This window comes from Eubalaena glacialis, chromosome 10, assembly GCF_028564815.1.
Source record: "Eubalaena glacialis isolate mEubGla1 chromosome 10, mEubGla1.1.hap2.+ XY, whole genome shotgun sequence".
Taxonomy (NCBI): Eukaryota; Metazoa; Chordata; class Mammalia; order Artiodactyla; family Balaenidae; genus Eubalaena; species Eubalaena glacialis.
This window is the reverse complement of record NC_083725.1, coordinates 114,969,930-114,996,741: the sequence shown is the minus strand read 5'-3', so window position 1 is coordinate 114,996,741 and position 26,812 is coordinate 114,969,930. Positions and strand designations below refer to the sequence as shown.

Genomic DNA, 26,812 nt, shown 5'->3' with positions numbered 1-26,812 from the left:
GCTGGCTTCTGGTGCTGAGATGTCTCTTCCCGGGGCCTGCTCCCCATGGTGCCTGCGGGGGCGCTGGCAGAGCATGCGGGGGGCCAAGATACCAGCGGAGACAGATTGGCAAGCCTGGCAGGGTGAGGCCTGCCATGGGGCTGACGACCCCCATTCCTTGTGCTAGACGGGGGCTGAGCAGGAATAGTTTATTTGGGGGAAGGATGGGGTGAAGTTGGGAGAGCCTCTGATGACTAAGGACTGGGCTGTGCCCCCCAGGGGTCGGGGGAGCAGGCGCCCCCCCTGTGATCTTCACAGCGTCTCCTTCAACCTGGGCTCCGCCCTAGCTGTGGACGGACAGGTGGGCGCCCATGGGGCTCAGGGCACTGGGAGGGGTCAGGCAGACAGGGTATATCCTGGGCTCCGTGCTGGCCCCAGGGTCGTTTAGAGAAGCCAGTACTTTGAAGGCGGACCAAGCAGGTAACACCAACAAAACTACAAAGGGTGGGGCCGGCCGATGTGGCAGATAGGGGACTGTTCGTACCCACAGAGGGGAGGGTCACAAATTGGGAGCCGACGCCGTGGAAGGGTGCAGATTTGAGGTGCAGTCGCGGGGGAGACTGCTCCAGGCACACTTGTGGCAAAAGGCAGGACGTGAACAGGTGCCTGCGGGTTTTGAGGGCCAGGCTGAGTGCTCTAGCCCAGGTGGCGGGCGTCCGGTCTGATGGCCGCAGAGGCTCCCCACCCTCCCGGCACCACTCACATGGTTCACCCTGATCCTCGTGACCCAGGAGGTCAGCGTTCTCTCCATGTCACAGCCAAGAACCTAAGACTCAGGAGAGCTTGAAGAGCGAGTGTAGCGGGAGGAGATTCAAACCTGGGTCAGCTCAACCCCAGATGGGGCGCTCCGCTGTGTTTCTAATGGAAAATACCCTTTCAAAGGAAAAACAAAGCTGATGGCTCACTTCATCCCCCAAAGTCTGCAGCTGTAGACTCAGGTTTGAGAAACGCACCTTGAAGCTTAAATGCCGTCACTCCAGCCCGGGGCCCTGAAAGCTTGGGGCAGCCCCTCTATTTCCAGGGTCACCCGAGACAGGGAGATGCTTGTTGAAGCTGTTAGAACACAAAGAGAACACAGGACCGTGCTTCCGGTCCCCCCACCCCCGCACGTCCCAGCGTGGGGTGGCAGGGGGCGGTGAACCCCCTAAGGCTGCCCCAGAAAGTGACTGCTGGTCTGAGGCTGGAAGAGGGGCCGAGGGCAGGCATCTGCCCCCCGTGCAGCCCCGGAGCTCGTGGCCTGGTTGGGGTTTTACAGGCTGAGGGGGAGTCCTCTCCCGGCCGTAAGGGAGTTCAGGAGGGCCAGTGGGGTGCACTAAGGTGTGACCACCCTCCCAGGCACCAGCCCGCACCTCTTGCCTCCTCCCCAGCTCCCAACTGGCCAGGGCCCTGGGTGAAAGGCCCCCTCTTCAGAGGCTGGTCTGGGGTCAGGACAGGGCTCCACCCGGCTGCCAGCGCTCCTGGCATCAGAGACCTTTGGGGCAGTCTGCCCACCCCTCTGGCCCTTGGGCGCCACCAAGTCTGCGAGCCCCAGGGCCCTCAGATCCCAGGGCCCAAGGGACACGGGGGGGGGGGCCCATCCACTGCCTCCGGGCCCCGCACAGCAGCTCTGTTTTACACCTGGAGGTTCCAGGTGAGAGCAATAAACATTTCTTCTGCTCTTTGATAAACAAAGGGTTAATCATGACTCCCACCCAGTGCCCTCTTATTATCTCACGTGGGCTGGTCAGAGGACTTGCCCAAGGCCACCAGGCTGTGGCAAGGTTAGGAAGCCCACCCATCAGTCCTGCCCCTCAGCATTCAAAGCAGCACCTCAGGGCAGACAGGCAGGAGTTCGAATCCCAGCTCTGCCATTTGCTGGGGCTCAGCCGTCCTCTCCTCTCCCCTCAGGTGTCCGATGCAGACAGTGACCCCTGCTTCCCAGAGGAAGGGCCCATGGATGCCTGACTTGAGTGGCCTCCTTTCCTGAGCACCTCGGGGAGGCCGATCAGGGTTGGGGTGAGGGTCGGTGCAGGGAGCCCAGCTCCCCACCCAACTCCCAGAACAAAGCAGGCGGGACCCACCCTTCCCTAAAGCAACTTGCAGACTTGGTGGCGCCCAAGGGCCAGAGGGGTGGTGGCCGAGGGGGCTTGGGCCTGGCTTCCTGTGCTCCCAGAGGGATTGATAATTATAAAACCACATGGGGCTGCAGCCGCTGTGGCCATGGAGCCTGGGAGCCCCTATGGCGTGTTGGAGCAGCACAGAGAAGGTTTTTGGAAGAAAAGCCAGGATGATGAAATCACCATATGTCCACCCATTTGGAGTGTGGACCTTTCAAAGGACACATCCTTGGTGTGCTGGGGTGAGTGGGGAGTGGGTGTGGGGGGCTGCCAAGGACTAGCGTGGGGAGTGGGGACCCTCAACCCTACCGTCTGCATCAGCCCCTCCCCGCAAGCCACCCCAGCAGACACGCTTTTTTTTTGCCTCTCTTCGCGGCTTGTGGGATCTCCGTTCCCTGACCAGGGATTGAACCCGTGCCCTCGGCAGTGAAAGTGCAGAGTGCTAACCACTGGACCGCCAGGGAATACACACATTTCAGTCAAACCTGGAGGCCTGAGCGGCAGTGCAACTCTACATGAGCTCCCGACCCTCCAACCACGTGCTCCTCCTAGAGAGACAAGCTCCAGCCACTACTGCAGGCCGTTCCCCGTACCATTTGCCGCCCACTCCTGAGCTGGGGCAGTTCTCTATTGCGTACAGAGACAGAGGCCCAGAGAGACAGAAGTCACTCAACAGAAGGCAGGGCTGTAGGATCCCACAGCCGCTTGTCCTTGTTCTCTGGCTCCTGGGCCAGGAGTGGGGCGCTGCACTTCCGGTGTGGCCAAGGGCAGGGGCGGCCTGCCATTCTAGTTTGCCCTGCGGGACTATATGCTGAGAGCAGCTTCGGGAGGCAGGGCTGGGAGAGGCTCATCCTCAGCCACCTGGGCTGAACCTTGACCTTGGGGAAAGGGGAGCCACAGACCAGGGTCTGGAGGCCTAAGATGTGGGTGCGGATGTGACAGACCCTGGAGCCTGCCTTGTGTCTGGGCCCCTCCCAGACCCACAGGCATATGCTATGGGGGTCAGAAAACCTGGGTTCCCTGCTTTCCCCTGGGCTCTCACCTTCCTCCTCTTTGGGGTCCCCCCTCATCTGAACCGTCCTTCCCTTCTGCCAGGCCTGGGTCATTAAACTGACAGTTCCCTTTTCTCACCATCTAAGACCCTCCTCCGAAGCCTACATACATCAAGTCCACCACAGTCTGGCCTTCCCCTGTCCCCTGTCCCCAGAGTCTGGATGCCACACGCTGCCCTTCTGCTGCCAGGCACTGGCCTAGGCCTGGAACCTGGGTAAGGAGCTTGAGGCCGGCACTACCCACCACCCACCTCCCACCTCCCCATCCTCAAGGTATTAATCTGTTAATAAGGGAGGGAAATAATAACTTCCTCCTTCTGGCAGGGCCCTTGTGAAGATAACAGATCTGCATTCACTTTGAAATGCTAAGAAGCACGTAGGAATGCAAGTCTGCTGCCCTCAGGGCTGGGTGAGAGCTAGTGCCAGCACCTCAATGCCAAAGGGGCTCAGAGGGGAGAGAGGTTATGGAGGAGGTGGCCCTCCAGGAAGCAGTGACCAGTGACCAGAGGAGTGTGAATAAGGACGCGGTGGGAAGAAGGGGATGGTGGAGGTCTCCTGCTCAGACTCACTCATCCCTGGAGCACCCACCCGCTGGTCCAGGGCCTCACACACGGGATCAGAGAACAGATCTGCTCAGCAAAGCAGGCCCACGTGCCGGAGCTGTTTCTGACAGCAGGGGAGGACTGGCTACTTGTCGAGGCTGGAACAGAATGAGTCTCGAGGGGCATTCTGACCTTACAACTGCAAAGCAATGGGTAGGGAGTCTGACCCGACCCCCTTTTATAGACAAGGAAACTGAGGCTTGGAACAAGGATGTGACAAGAAATGAATACAGGACCAAATAGAATCATGTACCAGATGGGCATGGAGTGCCGAGGGCCAGTCCCAGCTCCACCCCATGAAGACCCCAGAAGGACACAGTTTTTGCAGTCTGGGGCTCCGTTTTCCCTCTGCTGTACTATGTGGGGACAGAGTCTGAAAGGCCAGGGGATGATGGACTTGTTTGAGAACTTGGCATTCAGAGAGGCTAAAGGTCACACAGGGAGTGAGCTGGGACCCAGAGGCCTCACCAGTTGGCCCTTGACTGCTGATCCTGGGGGACATGGTAGGGTGGAGGCGGGGGATCAGGGTGTCCAAGAGGGGCAGAGGAGGAATGGCCCATCTTCCACCCTGGACCCTCTCCCTACCTTTTGCTCCCCAGGAAATGGAACTTGGTCCTGTCCTGAGCACCTGGCCCTCCTCTGGTCTCTGGCGCCCTCCTGTGGCTGCAGAGGGTGGGAACCCTTCCTGTGGGCCCTTTCCCTGCCCCGCCCCCTTAAGGAGGGCCTAGAACGCTTCAGGTGAGAGCCGGGAGGGCTCAACACACCATCCCGACCCTTGTCCCTCACCCCCTGCCAGGAGACACAGAGGCAATGACAGCATCCTCAGATTTGGGTTTGAATCCTGGCTCCCCTCCTGCCACCTGACTGATTTGGGTGAGACAGCCCATTGCACAGACCTTGGGTGCTGCCACAGCGCAGGTCTCTGAGGAGATCAAATGGGAGACCCTGGGGGAAGCCCCCAGTGTGCTGCTAGGGATGCTCAGTTCAGCTCCTCAGAACTTCATAGAGCGCCTCCCCCCTCAACACTGGCAAATTAACCCTGTACGGATTCAAGAAGGTCCCCATCTGAGGCAGGAGGCAAATCTCCAAAGAGATTTTTTTAATGGAAGAATTTGTTGTCTGAAGCCACTAAAATGCCCCACCCTTTGGTCCCTCCTCTTGGACAGCCCCACAGCCCCATGGCGTCTGGTCCAGCCCAGCTGAAGACAGCTGGACAGAAGTCAGAAATATCACTGGACAGAGTCAGTCCCTCCCCTCTCCCACCTTCTCCAGCCCAGCCTCGACCTCTCCTTGGCCCTCACGTTCCAGGCGGGCCTCCCTGGCTTAAAAAGCCTGTGGTGACATTACCAGCCCCGCCCCACTCCAGGGTCTAGCTGCGAGGCTTCCTCACCCTCAGCCCCTCAATTCACCTTCGTCCTTCCCAAGCCTCAGTGTGTCCATCTGCCAAATGGGTGTAACCATCCCTGCCTCACCTACCGGTCTCCCAGGTCGGCTGTAACGATGCAAACAACACTAAATCAGAAACTAGCCAGTTTTTTGGAGGGGGTGCCGAGAGGCCGGCATCCCGGGGAGGGAGCGGACTACAACTCCCATCCGGCTCCGGGGCCGCGGGAATCCCCAGCCCCTCTCCCCGCGCTGAGGGAGAGGCTGCCCCTGCTCCAGGGGGCGAGGGAAGCTGCAGTGCCCTACGCATCCCCCACCTAGGATAGGGGCCGGCGAGGGCCATGGTGGGCCTGGGCCTGGGGCCGCGAGAGGATAAGTGCGGCCGTCCGGGCCGCGATGGGACACCCCTCCCCCCTCTCCTCCCCCTCCCCCCCCTCCTCCCCCTCCCCCCCTCCTCCCCCCTCCTCCCCCTCCCCCCCTCTCCTCCCCCTCCCCCACCTCACTCCCTCTCCCCCTCCCCACCCCACCCCGCCTTCCTTGCTCCGCCCCGCCCAGGAGTTACTCTTCGGGGCCCGCCCCCCCACTTCCTGGCCGGGAGTTGGGCCCGCCCCCGTGCGCCTCCGCCCTCCCACCTTCACCTCCAGTCGCGTCTCCCATTGGCCGGCGCACACCTGCCCGTCCGTCGGGGGGCGGGGCGGAGGGTGGGGCGCGGCGCCCAGGTAAGGGCGCGCAGGCGGCTCCGGAGGAAGGTGACAGCGGGGAGGGCGGGAGGGTGGGGGGAGGACGCGCGGACCGACCGACGGACGGACCGACGGGCGGGCATGCGGGCGGCTCGACTCTAGCCCGGGCTCAGGGCTCCGGCCGCAGCCATGGAGCGGCGGTTGCGCGCGCTGGAGCGGCTGGCGCGGGGCGAGGCCGGCGGCGGCCCGGGGCTCGACGGCCTCCTGGATCTGCTGCTGGGGCTGCACCAAGAGCTCAGCAGCGCCCCCCTGCGGCGGGAGCGCAACGTGGCGCAGTTCCTGAACTGGGGTGAGTGGCCCGGGAGGGACCGTGGGGGGGTGGCCCGAGGGACACCGCGCCAGGAGCCTCTCCCTCCGTGCTCTACGCCCACAGACCCTCCCGCGGGGAGCCGCACTCCCACAGGTTTCCCCCCCTCCCAGACGACCCGCACTGGCCCTGATACGTGCCACCAGACTCCGGCCCTCTCAGTCACCTGCACACTTTACCCTCATTCAGATTCACACACACACTTGTTCCCACTCCCAGAACCTGGCACGTGTGCACCACACACATCTCAGACACGCAGAAACTTGGCCCCAGGTGTAGACCCCAGACACATGTACACAGTACACGCTGCACACAGAGTCACCTCATGACCCGTGAGAACACAGCCTCTCACACGGAGACCCCTGTGCATGTGAGCCACTGACACACATGCTTTCTCTGGCTCCCACATTCCACAGACACACTGAGACACTCACGTGCAGCTCCTGGAGAGACCCAGGGAACCCTGCCGACCCCCGCACCCATGCTGGATCTGATACACACTTGTCTGCTTCCGCTCACAGATCCATAGGTAGTGCACACTTGCAGGCATCCGCCGCCCACCCCACCCCACACTTCCATTTCCCTGCACACCAGACCACCCAAGACTGGACACAGGAACCAACCTCAGACCCTTTGTGCACAAGCGGCTGGCCAGGCCTCCTGAGGGCTGCTCCCCAGGGCTGGGGAAGGGGGCTGGATGGAGGTGGGTCTGCACCCCTTCCTGGCGTTGACTCATCTGAGTCACTGGGAGTGGCTGGCCCGGGATGACCCTGAATCCAGTGTGGGCACTGGTGCCACCCCCAGGGCTCCCTGGTCACGCCCGGCCAGGCCATGGGGGAAGGCCATGGGGGCCTGGCTTGGAGGGCGGGGTGAGGCGAGTGTTTGCCCAGTGGGCGACTAGCATTCCTGGCACTCCTGAGATCTGGGCAGGCACGAGGCCCAACCTGGCACGGTTAGGGGCCTGTGAGACATGCCAGTGAGTTGGGCCCAGTGCCAGCCCTTTCCTCTAGGGTGAGGGCAGTCGGAGGGCCCCTGCCTCTGCTGCCCACCTGTCTCTCCGGTACTCCTGCACCTTATGTGTGTGTGTCTGACTATGTTGTCATCACCCCCTGTGATGCCCACACACACGTGTTCTCCTCCCTGCCTGCCTCTGGCACCTCTGCCCTGGACCCCAGCGTGGGGGCCTGTCTGTTGACATCTCCCCGGGTAACTCACAGAGCGGTGACTCACTCTGCTCCTGCCCCGACTTGTCCCTGCTCCTGCCCAGAGCCCCCATCCCTGCAGCAAGGCAAGGGGACTGGGCAGCCTGTCCTGGGGGCCTGGGTCCTCCTGGCTATGGGCCCCAGGCTTTGGCCCCTGTCTGGCTGATGGGTAGCCACCCTCACCTCGGGTTCCCCCTTGCAGACCTGCAGCTGCTCCTCCCCAGCTGCACACATGGACCCAGGAAAAAGACAATTAATTTCTGTAACGAGGTTTCCACACCACCCATGCTGGGGGGGTTCTGCCTGATAAACCTGTGGAGCAGCTCTCTGTCCCAACCACAGACCTGCCCAGCTGGCAGGGAGTTTACCTGCTGGCAGGGGGAAACTGAGGCAAGGAGCCAGACTGTAGCTACCCCCAACCCCTGTTGCGCCCCCTCACCTCCCTAAGTTTCCAGGCCCCAATTCCCTCCCACAGGCCTGGGGCTCCTCCAGGCCTGGAAGGGCCGGGGAGTGGCTGGACATGTCCCTCCTGGGAGTGTCAGGGACTCTAAGGAGGAGGTTCGTGGCCAGATGCAGGTCCAGAGAGCGAGGCAGGGCTCAGAGTCGTAGGGCTGGTCAGGCCTGGAGGAGATCCTGAGCGCTCACACCCTCAGGTGTCAGCGTCGGGCGCCAGGGAAAGGCGTTTTGGCCCTGTTTTTGAGTCTTGTGAGAACCTGGGCAGACCTCACTGTGCCTCCGGCCTGAGGAGGCCCCACACGGGGAGCACAGAGCCTGCCCGCCCGGAGCCCCGTAGAACCGTGCCCTACCTATCCTCCGGGGCCGCCCCAGGCCTCACTCGAGCCAGGTACCTCTGTGCCTACAGAGGGACCCACAGCTCCTCAGTGGCAGAGAAGCCTCTCTGGGGACAAGGAATGTTGCCGGTCCAGTTTCCCAAGACAGGCCCTGGCCTGGTCCTGCTAAAGGGCCAAGAACTGTGAGCTGGGGGTGGGAATGGTATCCCTCCCCATCATTCCAGGGTGACCTGGCCAGCCATGGTCAGCCCCCAGGCTGGGGAGAACTACAAATCCCATCAGCCCCTGGGATAGAGGCTACCTGGAATCTGGGGACAGGGGTTCAGGGAACCATGGATTCCGGGGGGCCAGGTAGTCAGCCAAGCCAGGACCCCACCTTCCACGCTTCCTGATCGTGGCTGAATGGGCTGCAGCTCCTGTCAACCCCTTGGCCAGAGGCCATCCCTGGGGAGGTCATCCCTGCCCTGGCCTTGTGGGAGCTGCAGGTGAGAGAGAGCCTCCCTGCAGGCTCTCTGAGCCCCACTTTGTGTGCCATCAGTCAGCCCCTTCATAGCAAAGGTGAAAGAGCTGCAGCTGCAGAGAGATGACTTTGAGATCTTGAAGGTGATCGGCCGAGGGGCCTTCGGGGAGGTGAGCAAAGGGCCTTGGGGTGGGGGGTAGGAGGGCGTTTGCACCCAGGCTGGACTGATCCCAGTGCCCTCTGTGGCCTCAGGTCGCTGTGGTGAGGCAGAGGGACAGTGGCCAGATTTTTGCCATGAAAATGCTGCACAAGTGGGAGATGCTGAAGAGGGCCGAGGTCAGTGTTGCGTCTGGGGGAACTTTGGGTGGCTACAGGCCTCCGGGACCTGTGCAGGGGAAGCGGCCGGGCATGGCTGCCGAACAGGAAGAGGATCCACCCCCAGCAGCGCGTATTCCTCCTATCCCTTCCACACAATAAGCCTTTCTTAGAACAAGCAGAGTTGTTCCCATTTTCTTCCTTTTTTTTTTTTTTTTTGGCCGCGTTGGGTCTTCATCGCTGCGCGTGGGCTTTCTCACTACTCTTCGTTGTGGTGCGCAGGCTTCTTGTTTTGGTAGCTTCTCTTGTTGTGGAGCACAGGCTCTAGGCGTGTGGGCTTCAGTAGTTGTGGCACGCGGGCTTCAGTAGTTGTGGCTCGCGGGCTCCGGAGCACAGACCCAGTAGTTGTGACGCATGGGCTTAGTCGCTCCACGGCATGTGGGATCTTCCCGGACCAGGGCTCGAACCCGTGTGCCCTGCATAGGCAGGTGGATTCTTAGCCACTGCGCCACCAGGGAAGTCCCCCCATTTTCTTTATGATAACACTGAGGCCTAGAGCCATAAAGCACGGGCTCAGGCTCACACAGGTGACCTTGATCCACATTCCTAGACTTATTGAATCTTCCTCCATCCCCTGAGCTGGCAAGGTGGGGTTCCTGGGCTCCGATCCCACCCCCCTCCCTTATCCCCTGTGCCCCAAAACTGTTGCAGACGGCCTGTTTCCGGGAGGAGCGGGACGTTCTGGTGAAGGGGGACAGCCGCTGGGTGACCGCTCTGCATTACGCTTTCCAAGATGAGGAGTACTTGGTGAGGATGCTCAGCAAAGCTGGAGGGGGGTTACCTGGGGACAAAGGAGAAGGCTTTTGGGGGCCAGAAGCACTGATCCAGGAAGAGAGAGACCCTCCTACTGGGACCGAAAGGCTTCCACTCCCCACCAGCTCAGGCCTAGAGCCTCCTGCCTGAGCTTTGGCTGGGAGCTGGCTGCCCCAGAGCTGCTGGGAGACACAGCCTTGCCTTCCCAGAGCCCTGTGGGACCCCTGTGAGGTGGGTGGGAGATGGGTCCCTGGGGCAGGTGCCCCCCCGCCATCTGATTCTTGCCCCCTGCCCACCACCTTCTAGTACCTGGTGATGGACTACTACGCTGGAGGGGACCTCCTCACTCTGCTGAGCCGCTTTGAGGACCGTCTCCCGCCCGAGATGGCCCAGTTCTACCTGGCCGAGATGGTGCTGGCCATCCACTCGCTGCATCAGCTGGGCTACGTCCACAGGTGGGGTCCCCAAAGCCCCTGCTGCACTTTCAGTCCCTGTTGACAGCTCTGGGGGCAGCTGACCACATAAGTGCCAATCCCTGTGCTGGGTGCTTCGTATGCTCAGAACCTTTGAATTCTCACACCCAAAACCTTGTATGATGGGAGCTGCTATCATTCCATTTTCCAGATGAGGTAGTCAGGGCTTAGCACAGGTAAGCACCTGGCTCACGGTGACTCAGCCAGTTGCACTGGGGGAGTCTGACTCCTGTGTCCCCCACGGTACACTCAGCTGCCTCCAAGGGTCGTCCTTATGGGTCCCTCTCCCCAACTTAACCACCTTCCTTCTTGGGAGCCAGGAGGCCTGGCCACCATCCTTCCCCCCTCCCACACGTGGGCACACACACTGCTCACATGTGGATGCAGGAACATGTGCGAGCACACACACACTCGCACACCCAGGCATGTGCCTAAATGCACATCCACATGCACAGATCAAGCCCCTCACTCTCCGTGTCCTCCCCCAGGGACGTCAAGCCGGACAATGTCCTGCTGGACATGAACGGGCACATCCGCTTGGCCGACTTTGGCTCCTGCCTACGGCTCAACAACAGTGGCATGGTAAGGGACCCCGCCCTAGATGGGGACAGAGGAGACCTGGCTGGGAGAACTCCCAGGGGAACGCGAGGCACCAGGCCTAGTGCAGGTGGCATCAGACTCCCAGGGGAAGGAGGGGCTAGGCCTGGGGCCCAGGTGGGGGCACCGGGCCAGCCAAGCCCTAGGGAGTTGGGGTGCTAGGCCCAGACCCGAGGCCGTGGTGAGGGGCCGAGCCTGAGGCCACGGTCATGGCGTCATCAATACCACCACCCACAGGTGGATTCGTCGGTGGCAGTGGGGACGCCCGACTACATCTCCCCTGAGATCCTGCAGGCCATGGAGGAGGGCAGGGGCCACTACGGCCCACAGTGTGACTGGTGGTCCCTGGGGGTCTGTGCCTACGAGCTGCTCTTTGGGGAGACGCCCTTCTACGCTGAATCCCTGGTGGAAACCTACGGCAAGATCATGAACCATGAGGTCTGGCCACCAGGCCCTGGGGTTCTGGGAAGGCAGCGGGACTCCTGAGTCTGCGAGGTTGGAGATGCCCGGAGGCAAGGGTGGGATTCTGGACACTCACCTGCACCCCTCCCCCGGGCCTGCAGGACCACCTGCAGTTCCCCTCAGATGCGCCCGATGTGCCGGCCAGTGCCCAAGACCTGATCCGCCAGCTGCTGTGCCGCCAGGAGGAGCGTCTGGGCCACGGAGGGCTGGACGACTTCCGGAACCACCCCTTCTTCGAAGGCGTGGACTGGGAGCGGCTGGCGACTAGCACTGCCCCCTACATCCCCGAGCTTCGCGGACCCATGGACACCTCCAACTTCGACGTGGATGACGACACCCTCAACCATCCAGTGAGTGGAGGGGCCCACAGCAGTGGGGAAACTGCCTTGAATCTCAGTGGCTGTGGGACCCTCCCCCGCACCGCGAAGTTTCCCAAAGCAGTTGCTGGGCTGGGGATGAGGCCTTCAGACCCCAGAGACTCATGGGAGTTATGGTTCACCTGGGCTGGTTCACCTGCACTGAGGTGGGTTGTGCCAAGTGAAGGTCCTTTGACTACAGGTGTCATCCTGTTAATCAGAAATCATATAAGAAAGAAATTCCCAGCAGCACCTGGGAGGCCGGAACCTCAAAGACTTATGGAAGTTGTAGTCTTTGGGGGGGGCTGTGTTATCCCTCTAGGTTCCCACCTGAGCAGGAGGAGGTCTGCACTCAGTCCCAGGGGGTCTCCTGGGTCTCGAGCCTCCGCCTGGAGCTGTACCTGTTACAGGTACAGAGCTGTACCTCTCCTTCTCCTCCTTCTGCAGGGGACCCTGCCGCCACCCTCCCACGGGACCTTCTTAGGCCACCACCTGCCATTCGTGGGTTTCACCTATACCTCAGGCAGGTGAGTCTAGTCCTCACACACCTGGTGGGAAGCTGGGGTCTGCTGGCCTGGAGAACACCAGGAGCGTAGCCCATCAGGACCCTGGGAAAGGAACTGAATGGCCCACCTGGTATCCGCATGAGACAGGTGCTCGGGAAGTGTGTTCTGAGCCCTCAGCCGGACAACCCCCCCATGCCCTCAAGGTCCTGGTGGGGCTATGCCTCCTATGGGTCCTGCGCCAGCATTTGGCCCTCACAGGACCCTCCACGGCTGGCTGGGCGAGTACTGGACTCGGAGCCAGAGGCCTAGTACCTCTCCCCGAGCCTCACTTTGTACCCCTATAAAATGGGCAGGATGCTCTCAGCCCAGTTCCATTTGTGGGGCTGGTCTGAGACTGCAGCGAGGTCCTGGGGGAGTGGGAGTTGCAAAGTATAAGCAGATGCGGATGCGTCTGACCCTCACTCGTGGAGCGCTCACTATGTGCTGGGCGTGGGGTCCCCTGGGCCCTTATCACTGAGTCCTCTTGACGGCCCTTGGAAGAGCCCCTAGCATCACCTGCATTTTCCTGTGAGAAAACTGAGATTCTGATATGTTCAAGGTCACACAGCTTGTAAGGGCCAGGGCTGGGGCTTGAACCAGGGCCCGGGGACCCTGGAACCACTGCTCTGGGCTGCTGCCCACACTAACAGCCTGGGGACTCCTAAGGGCAGCGTCTGGTCTTGATTGCTTTTCTTCCCAGCAGAGCCCAGACTTGGGTACAGAGCTGGTGCATAGTGGGTGTTTCTTAGGTGAATGCATGTTTGGATGCAGAAAAATGGAGGAGGCTGGGGGGTGGTTCTCTGCCAACTCTTGTTGCCCTGCTCTCCCCAGTCTGGGCCCTGAGAGTTCTGAGCAGTTGGCTGCCCTGGAGCGGAAGCTCCGCTGTTTGGAGCAGGAGAAGGTGGAGCTGAGCCGGAAGCTCCAAGGTACGGGGGAGCCGGCTGGGCTGGGCAGGGTGGGTCTGCCCCGGGGGCTGCCGCTGCAGGACGAGCTCCTCACCTGTGGGTGCCCCCCACTGCAGAGGCTCTGCAGACCCCCTCAGACCATCGGGAGCTGGAGCAGCTACGGAAGGAAGTGCAGACTCTGCAGGACAGGCTGTCAGGTACCCCCCAGCACCCCGTCTCTTTCCCCTCTACCCTTACCTTGTGGGCTGAGCTGTTTTCCCAGCACACCTGAGTTCAACCTGGGTTCCACTCCTGCCCCTGCTCTGTACGTGCTGTGTGATCTTAGGGAAGTATCTTAAACTCTCTTGAGTCTGCATGTAGAAAATGGGCCAAGCTGGGGTGAGGGTTCCGTGAGATACTGCACATAGAGTTCCTGGCTGAGGCTGGGCTCTCAGTGTGTGCGGGTCTCAGTGACAATTCCTGGCAGAGACGCTGAGGGACAGCAAGGTGGACGGGCGCCCGGCTGGTAGCTCAGGCCAGGACAGTGACCTGCGGCAGGAGAGAGACCAGCTCCTCCAGGTAGGGCTTGGTGAGGTGGGTGAGTGGCCCAGAGTTCGATGCTAAGGAGGTCCGTGCCCTGACTCCAGGCCTTGCCCTCCCCACCCCCACCTGGACCCCAGGAGCTGGTCGAGGCTCGGGCAGGGCTGCGGGCGCAGGAGCAGGAGCTGTGCAGGGCCCAGGGGTGGCAGGAGGAGCTGCTCCAGAAGCTGCAGGAGGCCCAGGAGAGAGAGGTGGCCATGGCCAGTGAGACCCAGGCCCTGAACTCCCAGCTGGAGGAAGCCTGGGATGCCCAGAGGGAGGTGAGTGATGGGCGTGGGTGGGGACAGCAACGGGGCCCTGCCCCCAGGACCTCTGGTGTGGCTGGGGAGCTCGGTTCGGAGTGCCAGGAACACCAAGTGCCTTTGCACCCCCTCTGTGGCTGGCCGAGGCCTGAGCGAGGGAACAGGTAGGGTGGGCAAGGGTCCAATGCCTCCACTCCTGCTGCAGCCGGCAGAGCCTGAGAGTCTGGAGCAAGGCCAAGAGTTGGGGTGGACAGGGACTTCCCTGGCGGTCCAGTGGTTAAGACTGTGCTTCCACTGCAGGGGGCGCGGGTTTGATCCCTGGTCGGGGAACTAAGATCCCACATGCCGCGAGGAGCGGCCAAAAAAAAAAAAGAGTTGGGGTGGACAAGGTCAGCACTGGCTGCCTCTGCACCCCATCCCAGCTGCAGGCCCAGGTGGCCACCCTGAGCCAGGAGGTGACGCAGCTCCAGAGACAGCAGGAACGAAGCCTGGAGAAGGAGCCTCCCCAGATCAAGGTGGTGGGGCCTTACCCCCTGCCAAGTGGCACTGCTCTTGGCCTGACCCCACTCAGGGTCCTCAGGGCCAGGCCCCAGGGGTAGGGTGGGCCATGGCTCCTTGGGCCCCTGCCCTGACCCCTCTCCATGACCTGCAGACCATCCACACCGCCTCTGAGACCAACGGCACAGGATTGCCTGAGGGCAGCAGGCCTCAGGAAGCACAGCTGAGGCAGGAGGTGGCTGCCCTGCGTGTGCAGCTGGAGCAGGCCCGCGGCCATGGGTGAGCTGGGCAGCCGGGGCAGGGCACAGGGCGAGGGCCCGAGCTGGGCGTCACGGAGTCGTCCTCCTCCCCCGCAGGCCGAGTGGGAAGGAGGCGGCTCTGCGGCGGCTGCAGGAGGAGAACCAGCAGCTGAGCCGCGAGCAGCAGCGGGTGAGCAGGGCAGGCAGAGGGCCGGAGAGACAGGCCGGGGGTGGGACAGAGGCGGGGGGGCCGGCAGGGCGGGTGGGCAGGGCTGCCAGGGCCGCGGGCCAGCCATAGTGGGCGAGCGAGGGTGGACACGGGTGGGCCTCAGGGGTGCTGGGGCCCCTGGGGGCTGAGCCCTCCTTCCCACCCGGCCCCCAGCTGGTGGAGGAGCTGGAGCAGGAGCAGCAGAGCAAGCAGAGACTGGAGGGCGAGCAGCGGGAGACGGAGAGCAACTGGGAGGCCCAGATCGCCGACATCCTCAGCTGGTGGGTGCCCCGGGGCTTGGGGCGGGGGCGGGGCCCAGGCAGGGCTGAGGGCGCAGCCCCTGACCCTGAGCCCCCTTCCCAATCAGGGTGAATGACGAGAAGGTGTCAAGAGGCTACCTGCAGGCGCTGGCCACCAAGATGGCCGAGGAGCTGGAGTCCTTGCGGAACGTGGGCACCCAGACTCTCCCTGCCCGGCCGCTGGTGAGCCCCGGGGACACCCAGGGGGAGGGGTGCCAGGAGCCGCACTCCACAGGTAGGGACACTAGCTCACAGAAGATCAGGGACTTGCCTAAACTCACACCGGGTCAGGGGCAGAGCTGGGGCTTTGAGCCTGGCCAGGTGGTGCGGTGGAGAGGGCCTCTGAGGTAGCCAGGCCCTCGGGGCATCTTACGTTGATTCCCCCTGGCCACCAGGATCATCAGTGGAAGGCACGGCGGCTGCAGAAGATGGAGGCGTCGGCCAGGCTGGAGCTGCAGTCAGCACTGGAGGCCGAGATACGGGCCAAGCAGGGCCTGCAGGAACGGCTGACGCAGGTGCAGGAGGCCCAGCTGCGGGCTGAGAGGTGAGACCACAGGCAGGCACTGCGAGGGGCCCAGGACCCACGCAGAGGCCTGTGGCGAGCTCTTGCCTGGTTCTCCCCAGCCGTCTGCAGGAGGTCGAGAGGCAGAACCAGGGCCTGCAGCAGGAGCTGGCTACCCTCCGGGAGGAGCTGCGGGCCCATGGGCCGGGGGGTGAGTGGCCGTTTGCGTGCCTTGTCCTAGAGCAAGTCCTCTGCTCCAGGTCACCAAGGGAGTCCCACGACAGCCTGGCCGGGCTGCGGAGACAAGAGTTTGTTCCAGACTCTGCTGCCTAACCCACTATCTGTTAGCTAGCACTTACTGAGCACCTACTGTATGCCAGCCCCCCAACCCTTCCCGGCCTGTGGTCATTTCCCCATTTTACTGAGGTGGAAACTGAGGTCCCCGCCCTGGCCCCTGGTTTCCTCAGTGACAAGTGTTAGGGTGGAGTCCCTGGTCCCAGTGACCCGTGCCCTCTGTTTGCAGACACCAAGCCCTCAAACTCCCTGATTCCCTTCCTGTCCTTCCGGAGCTCAGAGGTAAGAACGGGTGCGGGGCTGGCTGGGGCAGAGTCCCAGGGGAGGACACAGGGACCTTGACTCTGCCCCCATCGCATTCCCCAGAAGGATTCCACCAAGGACCCCGGCGTCTCAGGGGAGGCCCTGAAGCCTGGGCTGGAGCCCGAGCTGAGGCCAGAGGGCCGACGCAGCCTGCGCCTGGGGGTGAGGACCGACAGGAGACCTGCAGTTGCGGGGGGCTGGGCCCCCACCCTCTGCCTGTGCACGCCTCACCTGTTTGCTCGCCCTCCCCTGCAGGCTGTGTTCCCCAGAACGCCTGCTGCTACCACACCCCCTGCAGAAGGTCCTCCTGCAAAGGTCAGTGCCCGGCGGGGCGGAGCGGGGGCACCAAGCCATTCTGCCAGGTTTCCAAGGACCCGCTTGGGTTCCCCCCACGTGCGTCCTGGCTGGCAGACTGCAGTGGGGCTGGAGGTGGCGGCAATAAGTTTTGAGTACGACCACAGACTCGCTGGGGCTCAAGAGTTCACGCTGCCACCTGGCTCATTCCCTGGCCTTGCGCGAACCTCAGGGTGGCTGGGGTGGCCGGGGTGGCGGCGGTGAGGGGGGTTTGTGGCGGGGAGTGCGGCCGGGGGTGGGGGGGGGGGAGTGCGAGGCCCTCGGAGGCCGAGATCAGGCATGGGTAATGGGCGTGTCCCCCTCCCCAGCCTGGCTCACACACGCTGCGCCCCCGGAGCTTCCCATCCCCCACCAAGTGTCTCCGCTGCACCTCGCTGATGCTGGGCCTCGGCCGCCAGGGCCTGGGCTGTGATGGTGAGACCCTCACCCACTCCACCCCCCTGCACACCAGCCTCCCACGCGCCAGCCACAGCCCCTAGGTGGGGGGAACGGAAGTGGCCCCGAGCCTGCCACACCCAGGCAGTTTCAGGCCAGGCCACTGGCGCCTCCCGGTCAGCATTTCCCACTGCTCCGTTTTCTTTTTCTTTTCTCACTTTATGGGGAATCGGTGCCAGCTCAGGGGTCACCACGGCCCGAGGGGAGCTGGGGCTAGGAGTGCCCAGGGTCCCGGGTCCGGGCTGCCCGCACCCCACCTCATACCACCCGTCGGCTCCCGCTTTCCCCACAGCTTGCGGCTACTTCTGTCACTCGACTTGTGCCCCACAGGCCCCACCCTGCCCCGTGCCCCCTGACCTCCTCCACACGGCCCTGGGAGTGCACCCTGAAACGGGCACGGGCACCGCCTACGAGGGCTTCTTGTCGGTGAGCCAGCACTGGGGGAGGGGGAAGACGGGTGTGGGTGGCTGGGCCCTGGCAGGCCCTCCCACGCCTGCTTTCCCCCCAGGTGCCACGGCCCTCGGGTGTCCGGCGGGGCTGGCAGCGAGTGTTTGCTGCCCTCAGTGACTCGCGCCTGCTGCTCTTTGATGCCCCAGACCCGAGGCTCAGCCCGGCCAGCGGGGCCCTCCTGCAGGCACTGGATCTGAGGTGGGTGCCAGGCGGTAGTTTGGGGCAGGGGATGTGTGGGTCAAGGGGGCAGCCGGGGCCGTGCGACCTCTGACCGGCTCCATGAACCTCCCAGGGACCCGCAGTTCTCGGCCACCCCTGTCCTGGCCTCGGATGTTATCCACGCCCAATCCAAGGACCTGCCCCGCATCTTTAGGGTGAGTTCGGGGTTGGGGGGGTGGGGTGATGGACCAGACCTCTGTCTGCCTCTGTGTTGTCCCCACTCCAGCCACTTTTCTCCATCTCCATGGTTGCCCCCTTCCTCCCGCCCCCCTCGCCTCCACATGGACGGCTACAGTGGCCTCCGCTCTGGTCCGTGTAGCTACACTTCATCCTGCAGTGCAGTTTTCCATATATGAAGCTGGTTGTGTCCTGCCGCGTTTAGGACCCTTCTGCGGCTCCCCATCGCCCTCAGGATGCTCCTAACCGTAGCCTTGAGGCCCCACATCTCTGACCCTACCAGCTCCCTGCCCCTCCCCCACCTCAAGCACTCCGGGTTACTCCACTCATCCCCCAGGCTCCGGCAGAAATGTCTCGTCCTCTGGGAAGTCGTCTTTCACTGCTTAGCCTGGGTGAGGGGGCCCCACCCTGTGGTCCCACAATGCCCCATCCTTCCCCTCTGATGGCACTGGTCCCAGGGCTCTGGAGTCATCCCCATGCTTGTTTGACCACCTCACCTGGCTTATCGCCTGCTGCAAGACAGCACCTAGCATTGCCCTGGGCAAGCCGCTGATGGAGAGAGGGACGGGAGGAAGGACGGCTGGCTCTTGGCCGTCTGCCCTCCAGCCTGAGTCCCCGCCCGCAGGTGACGGCCTCCCAGCTGACGGTGCCGCCTGCCACGTGCACCGTGCTGCTGTTGGCGGAGAGCGAGGGCGAGCGGGAGCGCTGGCTGCAGGTGCTAGGCGAGCTGCAGCAGCTGCTGCTGGACGCACGGCCCAGGCCCCGGCCGGTGTACACGCTCAAGGAGGCCTACGACAACGGGCTGCCACTGCTGCCCCACGCGCTCTGCGCCGCCATCATCGGTGAGCCTCACACAGAGGGGGCGCCGCCCAGGCAGGCTCGGGGGAGGAGTCCCGGCCTGCCACGGTCACTAGGGCCGCTGTCACTGCCCAGTCCCTGCAGCCCTGAGCTGTGGACCCTCCTGCACATGTGTCCTCCTCGCCACTCCTCTGGACACGGCTGTGTGTGTGGTGAGGGAGCTGGGCTGAGGGTTGGGAGCCTGGCTTCTGCCGCTCCATTTCTCTGCGCCCTCCTTTCTGCTTTTTCTAAAAGAATCTCAAGTGAGCGAAAAGAGCAGAGGCTTTAGGAAGAGATAAAGGAGGGTTCCGCTCCTGACTCTTACCAGCAGCCAGGTGACCACGGGGGAGCCTCACACTGTCTCCTGCGGGGCTGCTGTGTTCAGCCAGGAGCCTGGTGCACAGCGGGGCCTCCGTATCGGACAGCTGGGGAACAGGAGAGGAGGCTCCCTGGCCTCCCCCAGCAGCCAGGCCCTAAGCCGGCCCTGCCCCGGCGGGCTGGGACCTCTCCCTGCCATCCCTCAGGACGGGAGCTACAGGAGCCACTGCCCACATCCTCCAGGTCCCCTGTGTCAGTCTGGAGCCGGGGGACAAGGGCATTTATCGAGCAGGGATTGCTGTGAGCTTAACACTCACCCTGCACTGCTTCATCTCTTCACAGCCTCACAGCAGCTGTGTGAGAAAGGTTACCACTATTATCCCCGTTTTACATAAGGGGAAACCAAGGCTCCGAGAGGTGACGTGACTTACCCCAAATCCCACAGCTCGGGGTGGGGGGCCTCTCACCCTGACTCCTGTCCCCGTGGCCCTTCCCTGTTAGAGCCAGTCCAGACTCTGGGACAGAAGGGTCCAGTGATGCAGGGGCAGTGTCCTCAGGAGAAACCGAAGCTTAGCAAGGGCAGGCAAACTGCCCAGTCTCCTGCCTCTGGATGGGCCTTTGGACCCCTGACCCTCTCCCTCCCTCCCTCCACCAGACCAGAAACGGCTTGCTCTGGGCACTGAGGAGGGGCTGTTTGTGATCCACCTGCACAGCAACGGTACCTACCAGGCTGGGCCAGGGTGGGCGGGGTGTGCGTCAGCCCCAGGGGACAGAGGAGGCTGGGCACCGGGCTGCTCCTCACCGACCTGCCGGTGACACTCTCCCTCGCCAACCCCACAGACATCTTCCAGGTGGGTGAGTGCCGGCGGGTGCAGCGGCTGGCTGTGAGCCCCACCGCGGGCCTTCTGGTCGTGCTGTGCGGCCGCGGCCCCAGCGTGCGCCTCTTTGCCCTGGCCGAGCTGGAGAATGTGGAGGCATCAGGTGCCAAGATCCCCGAGTCTCGAGGCTGCCAGGCCCTGGCAGCCGGGCGCATCCTGCAGGCCCGCACCCCTGTGCTCTGTGTCGCAGTCAAGCGCCAGGTGCTCTGCTACCAACTGGGTCCAGGCCCGGGGCCCTGGCAGCGCCGTATCCGCGAGCTGCAGGCACCAGCACCTGTGCAGAGCCTGGGGCTGCTGGGTGACCGGCTGTGTGTGGGCGTGGCTGGCGCCTTCACCCTCTACCCGCTGCTCAACGAGGCTGCGCCCTTAGCACTGGGAGTCAGTCTGGTGCCCGAGGAGCTGCTCCCATCCCGCGGGGGCCTGGGTGAGGCCCTGGGTGCCGTGGAGCTCAGTCTCAGTGAGTTCCTGCTGCTCTTCACCACCGCCGGGGTCTATGTGGACAGCGCCGGCTGCAAGTCTCGCATCCAAGAGCTGCTGTGGCCAGCAGTGCCCACGGGTTGGGGTGAGGCCTTTGGAGGGCCAGGCTGGGTGGGGCCCGACACCTGCGGTGTAGCCCACACGTCGGAGGAAGACAGGGCCCTGCCCAAACTCCTAAGCTTGGGTTTGGAGGCCAGCGTGTGTCCTCCTGCGCGACCACACCCTCGGTGGCTTGCACGGGATCTTCCTCCCATGCCTTCGCTCATGCTCTTCCCCTGCCTGAAGTACTCTCCTTTTCGTACCTGGCAAACTCTTAACCGAGTCCAGCCCCAGTGGCAGCTCAGGGCCTAGAGCTGGTAGGCCCTCCAGAAATGACCCCCATGATTGCTGTCATTATCGTTACAGCTTTCACGCTCCCTCCCTCCCCCCCACAATCGGTCCTTTGCTCCTTTTTGCTGCCCCACCTCTGTTCAGACCTCTGCCCTGGCTCTCTGCACCTTTTGTGTGTGGGGGGCCTGCAATTCTTCATCACATCCAGCACCCAGCCCAGGCAAGCGCACCCCAGAGGCTATGAATGTTTGGAGGAATGAATGAATGAATGGACAGGGCAGCGGGGGAGTCTCAAATGTCCACAGGTAGCTGGTGTGATGGGCTACAGCCTGGAAGAGAGGGACAGCGCTCCTTTCATGAACAATCGCCCGTCTGGGGTGAGGCCTGTGGGTTGGGTCCAGACTGCTGGGGGCCAATTCCCAGCTCTCACTCACCACGGAGTGAGACTTAGCTCTGGGGTTTCCATTCCCTCATCTGTAAGTTAGGGGCAATAATACTACCTGCCCGGAGTTGTTTGAGAATTAAAGGAGAAAAAATATGCAACATGGTTAGAACTAGGCCTGACATGGCTTAGAGTGAGTGCTCCCTGATTGTTATCTCTGACTTGCTATGGAGGTTGGGTGGGGCAACTGGGAGAAGGACCTTTGGTGGGGCGTGGAAGTTACGGTGCTGTGACAGTGCACAGGGTGTTCCCTGTGATAGGGAGGGGGAAACAAGCCCAGAGAGGTGCCTCACTTGCCTGGGGCTGCACAGCACAGTTTCCCACTCTACAGGTTACGCAGCCCCCTACCTGACAGTGTTTAGCGAGAATGCCATCGATGTGTTTGATGTGAGGAGAGCAGAATGGGTCCAGACGGTGCCACTCAAGAAGGTGAGGGCCTGCTCAGATCCCTGGGGCTGGACTGGGGTGCGGTCGGGTAGTATGGCGTGACCTCTGTGCCTGCTGCCTCAGGTGCGACCCCTGAACCCAGAGGGCTCCCTGTTCCTCTTTGGCACCGAGAAGGTCCGCCTGACCTACCTCAGGAACCCGCTGGCAGGTGAGGGAGAGTGGGGGTGGGAGGAAGGGGTGTGACCCTGAGCACCAGTTGACTGGCGCTGTGGGATTTTGTGAGCACCGCCCAGCTTTCTGCTTCTCCTGCAGATAAGGACGAGTTCGACATCCCCAACCTCACCGACAACAGCCGGCGCCAGCTGTTCCGCACCAAGAGCAAGCGCCGCTTCTTCTTCCGCGTGTCGGAGGAGCAGCTGCAGCAGCAGCGCAGGTGCGCGTGCGTGGTGCGGTGGCTGGGCGGGACCTCCTACTCTTGGGGGCGGGGCGAAGCACGAGCCTGCCCGTCCCGGAGAGGGCGGGTAGGTGTCACCTTAGCAGCCTTCCTCCCTTCACCCTTTCCCCCTGTAGGGAGATGCTGAAGGACCCTTTTGTGCGCTCCAAGCTCATCTCAGCGCCCACCAACTTCAACCACCTGGTGCACGTGGGCCCTGCAGACGGAAGGCCCAGCGCCAGGGACCTGCCCCCGGTGAGTGTGAGTCCTCTGGAGCCAATCCCAAGCCTCCCTGGTGAGGCTGAGCCAATCACCGGCCTCTGCTTACCTGGGACCCGGGACCTCAGGGCGTCCAGGCCGTATGCAGTTCATTTGACCTGGTGCCAGCCTTCCACACTGTCCCCAACAGGCTCCGGAAGAGAAGGGCCGAGGTGCCCGCAGCTCTGGCCCGCAGCGGCCCCACAGCTTCTCTGAGGCCTCGCGGCGCCCAGCTTCCATGGGCAGTGACAGCCTCGCTGGAGACGCGGACCACAGTAAGGACAGCCTCACAGCCTCCACGACCTCTGCGTCCCTCCCCCATGTTTCCATCCCCTTTGGACCCTTCAGACCTGACCCTGGATTTTTGTACCCTTGCTTATCCTGCTCCTGGAGCAGTGAAGAGGAAGCCTTGGACGTCTCTGTCCAGCGAGTCGGTGTCCTGCCCCCAGGGATCTCTGAGCCCCGTGGCCTCCCTGATACAGGTGAGCCAGTGGGGGCTTTCCCTTTCCCCATTCAAAGGCAGGCATTTCTGTTTCGTGCTGGGCCCTGCGCTGGGACCTGAGGCCAGAGAACAAGCTGAGCCCATCCCTGCCTTGGATGCTAAGAGATGCTGACTCTCTCCTGTCTCGCCCCTTAGTGGGTCCCAGCAGGGGCCTGGAGGCAGGTCAGCCTAGGTCTGACTGTCTTGGCTCTGACTGTCCCAGCAGTGTGGCCCCGGGCGAGGTGCCCAGCCTCCCTGAGCTTGTCTCGCCTGTAAAATGAGGTTATTGTTATGAGACCTGTAGGAGGTACCTGGCACAAGAGGAGAGCACCACAACAGGGGAGCTCTTGGATTTTTTTTTTGGCCACGCCACATGGCTTGCGGGATCTTAGTTCCCTGACCAGAGATTGAACCCAGGCCCTCAGCAGTGAGAGTGCAGAGTCCTAGCCACTGGACTGCCAGGGATTTCCCGCTCTAGGAGTTCCTGTGGGCGAGAGGTCAGAGGAGGGAGCAGTCCACTCTGGCTGGGGACCAGGAAGATCTAAGGATTTGGGAAGGCTCCCACTCCCCCTCCAGCCACATCTCCAACTGCCATCCCCCGCTGCAGCCACACCAAGCCACTCAGAGCCCTGGGACCACCATGTTCTTTCCCACCTCCAGGCCCTTATCCCTGCTGTCTCCCCTGCTTCTCTTGAAATGCCCTTTCCTGTCGTCCACCTGATTAAGGCCCAGGCCATCTTCAAGGCTCTGCACCACTGTCACCTTCTCCAGAGACCACTTGGCTGCCTGGTCACGTGGTCACTGCCGCCCTGGGGCTGGCGCCACCTTTGGCGCCCTCCTCCCTCCACCTCCTAACTGTTGGTCCTGCTGTGCTGTGGTTTTCGTCTGGGTTCCTTGATTGTGGGGGTCAAGTTTGTCTTCTGCCTGGAGTAAAGCCTATTTGTTGATTGAATGTAGAATGGAGTGAATGAACAAAGGGGCTTTGGTTTGGGCTCCAGAGTTCAGTAGGATTTCCTCAGGCTCTTCTCACGTACCCCTACCCCACCTCACATCTGACCTCCTCCGATGGCCCTGCCGCAGCAAGGGGTGTGTCCTGGGGAAGCCTCTGGGAGGCACTGACGTGGTGAGGGAAGAGTCCTGCTTCCCCCTTCTTTCTTTTTTTTTTTTTTTTATAAATTTATTTATTTATTTATTTATTTATTTTCGGCTGCGTTGGGTGTTCGTTGCTGCGCACAGGCTTTCTCTAGTTGTGGCGAGCGGGGGCTACTCTTCGTTGTGGTGGGCGGGCTTCTCACTGCGGTGGCTTCTCTTGTTGCGGAGCACGGGCTCTAGGTGTGCGGGCTTCAGTAGTTGTGGCTTGAGGGCTCAGTAGTTGTGGTGCATGGGCTTAGTTGCTCTGCGGCATGTAGGATCTTCCTGGACCAGGGCTCGAACCCGTGTCCCCTGCATTGGCAGGCGGAGTCGTAACCACTGTGCCACCAGGGAAGTCCCCTGCCTTCCTCTTTCTACCCTGACTTCCTTCTGTTTCCACTCCAGGTCTCAGAACGGCCCCGGAGCCTCCCCCCGGCCCCTGAATCTGAGAGCTCCCCTTGACACCCTCCGGCGGGGCCCAACCCCCAATCCCAGGACCGAGAGATGTGAGGGAGCAAAGAGCTTGAGGAATGCCATATTCCGGCTGGTCCGGGACGTGTGGAAATTTGGACTCAGGGAGGGCCTGGGCTGGGCAGCCATGGCCTGGGTTGCTAGGACAGGGCCGGGGGGGGGGGGGGGGGCGGATCTGACTCCCAGCCCTCATCCCGCCCTTCGCTCTGCTCCCAGCCCCAGCCTGTGCTAGCCATGGGGAATAGGATGGCCCCCTTCTGCCCTGGGGGCCCCTCTGCGCCAGTGTCCAGGGGTGATTTTGCCAAAGCTGTCACTTCCAGGACCAAGCCCCAGGAGTGCTGTGCGCAAGAGTCCAGAAGAGGGACAGAGAGGGGCCGGGTTCCTGGGAGCAGTCTGGGGTCTTGGCTGTGGACTGTCTAACCCCCAAGGAGGTTGAGTTGGGGCATATCCCAGTCTCTGCTCAGGGTCAGGGCAGGAAAGACAGGCTCTAATCCAGAGAAAGAGGTAGAGAAGGAGGGAGAGGATGTCGGTGAAGGAGGTGAGAGAGGCAAGGGGGAGGAAAGGAAGTGCAAGAGGAGGGGATAGTGATTGGAAGGAGGTGAAAGCCATCCAGAGGAGCAGAGAAGGATAAAGGAGGAGCGATGGAGAAGAGAGAGGCCAGAGGAGAGGGGTGGAGGGAGAGGGAGCTGGGAGAGCACACGCGCAGGCGCCTTCTGTCTGGGGGGAGTCGGTGGGGGTGGGAAGAGGGAGGGGCTCCGCGAGCCAACTGACATTGTCATCTAATCTGTCCAGGAGGAAGATAACTCCGAGCCAGGGATGGGATGGGGGGGTATTTATAAGGGCTACTTGGTGGGAGATGGGCACCCTACGGGTTTCCAGGCACACTCTGGCCCTTCGCAGAAAGGCGGGGGGTCCTTTTTCTCAAAGCTTCAACCACCTGTGTATTAGGGGATCATAGGGGCATTTTATTATTGATCACAGTCATTATTATTGTTATTATATTACTATTTTTATTAAACCTCCCCCTACTGATGAGTAGGGAGCAAAATAAGTATTTATCTCCTCAAATGCCATATTCCCAGGAGGGATAGACCCTGACACTCTGTGAGGCAGTAAGAAACCAATAAAGACAACTTTGTAAGCTGCTGGCCTCCCCGCCTGGATCTGTCTTCCTGGGGTTTAGAAAATGGAGGGAGGAGTGGGGGCATCAGAGACAGCTAAAGACCAGGTTGTCTTCCTGAATTTTCACAAATCGGATGATGTTCACATGGGGGTAAGTGAGGAGAGTTTAAAAGCGAAGGGACGGGACTTCCCTGGTGGCACCGTGGTTAAGAATCCGCCTGCCAATGCAGGGGACACGGGTTCGAGCCCTGGTCCAGGAAGATACCACATGCTGCGGAGCAACTAAGCCCCCGCGCCACAACTACTGAGCCTGCGCTCTAGAGCCCGCGAGCCACAACTACTGAAGCCCGCACACCTAGAGCCCATGCTCCACAACAAGAGAACCCACTGCAATGAGAAGCCCGTGCACTGCAACAAAGAGTAGCCCCCGCTCGCCACAACTAGAGAAAGCCTGTATGCAGCAACGAAGACCCAACTCAGCCAAAAAATTAATTAATTAATTAAAAAAAAAAAAAAAAGGCGAAGGGACGGTTTACAGAAGTGTGGGCAGCATCAGGGGAACCCACCAAGGAGTGGCGGCGCCCTGAGCCCTGACAGCAGTGAGGAGCTGGTATCACCCCCGGGTCAGCCGGGCAGGAGAAGGCAGGTGTTACCCTGCGGGAGCCGGGCAGGAAAAGGCAGGTGTTACCCTGCGGGAGCTATGGCTCTCAGTAGAAGCACTTGGCCATGGCCAAGCAGGAAGGCAGCCCAGGGAATTAATTCCTCCACCTCACTCTACTCCCTCCCTCCCATCTCCTGCTTCCTTTTGTCCAAACCCAAGCAGCAGCCAGAGGCCCCCTAGAGCTGAGTATCTGCAGGTCTAGAGGGCAGCCTTTGGGGTCCAGAGCAGGGTGGAGACGGGAGGAAGTGGATTTGAAGAGCACATCCTGCTGTCCCGCCCAGGTGAGACTGCTGAGAGGAGTAGGGGGAGGGGAGGTCTGGGAGGGGTCTCACTTGTTCTAATCTGGGGTGTCCATGACTGGGCAGGACCCAGGCCTTGAGGCTGGGCTGGGTGAGGCAGGAGGATAAGGGCTGCGTGCTGGGATCAGGGCAGGCTGTGCCCTAAGGCTCGTGGAGGGCCCTAAAGGTAGGGAAAGGGGCCTGGTTAGGGATGGGGATTGGAGGGTGCCCGTGAAATTCCAGGGCCTGGTTAGGAGTGCAGCCTTGATTCCAGTCTAGTTCTGCTGTCATGGGCAAGTTACCTGACCTCTGTAAGCCTCAGTTTCCCCATCTGTAAGTGGGGATCATAACATCCATCTCATGGGAGGTTC

At 62.0% G+C, this 26,812-nt stretch overlaps 1 protein-coding gene across 4 annotated transcripts; it reads left to right on the top strand.

The window, feature by feature from the left end:
* Window positions 1–5,979: 5,979 nt before the first annotated feature.
* CDC42BPG (CDC42 binding protein kinase gamma) lies at window positions 5,980–25,095 on the top strand. Of its 4 annotated transcripts, none has more exons than XM_061201984.1 (37): window positions 5,980–6,201; window positions 8,751–8,842; window positions 8,925–9,008; window positions 9,699–9,794; window positions 10,107–10,255; window positions 10,762–10,855; window positions 11,108–11,308; window positions 11,434–11,682; window positions 12,136–12,215; window positions 13,065–13,159; window positions 13,255–13,335; window positions 13,605–13,696; window positions 13,798–13,977; window positions 14,382–14,474; window positions 14,612–14,736; window positions 14,814–14,886; window positions 15,079–15,185; window positions 15,272–15,386; window positions 15,599–15,747; window positions 15,828–15,916; window positions 16,229–16,281; window positions 16,369–16,464; window positions 16,558–16,617; window positions 16,965–17,070; window positions 17,384–17,517; window positions 17,600–17,739; window positions 17,834–17,915; window positions 18,563–18,779; window positions 19,748–19,810; window positions 19,933–20,532; window positions 21,551–21,648; window positions 21,730–21,814; window positions 21,919–22,039; window positions 22,177–22,294; window positions 22,449–22,572; window positions 22,691–22,779; window positions 24,315–25,095. In XM_061201984.1, exons 1-37 carry the CDS (start codon window positions 6,042–6,044, stop codon window positions 24,369–24,371), a joined length of 4,647 nt encoding a protein of 1,548 aa, XP_061057967.1. In that variant the 5' UTR covers window positions 5,980–6,041; the 3' UTR covers window positions 24,372–25,095. The 4 variants fall into 4 exon arrangements, with proteins under 4 accessions (XP_061057967.1, XP_061057965.1, XP_061057964.1 ...); XM_061201982.1 differs by having other exon boundaries at window positions 16,366–16,464; window positions 22,694–22,779; XM_061201981.1 differs by having other exon boundaries at window positions 16,366–16,464.
* Window positions 25,096–26,812: the final 1,717 nt, after the last annotated feature.

What these genes read in the sequence shown, in the direction of transcription:
- CDC42BPG (XM_061201981.1), top strand. Translation starts at nt 6,042, where the DNA reads ATGGAGCGGCGGTTGCGCGCGCTGGAGCGGCTGGCGCGGGGCGAGGCC. An exon ending in CTGCAGGCACTGGATCTGAG is followed by an intron (nt 17,740 to 17,833) that starts GTGGGTGCCAGG and finishes TGAACCTCCCAG; the next exon opens with GGACCCGCAGTTCTCGGCCA. An exon ending in CCTCAGGAACCCGCTGGCAG is followed by an intron (nt 21,815 to 21,918) that starts GTGAGGGAGAGT and finishes CTTCTCCTGCAG; the next exon opens with ATAAGGACGAGTTCGACATC.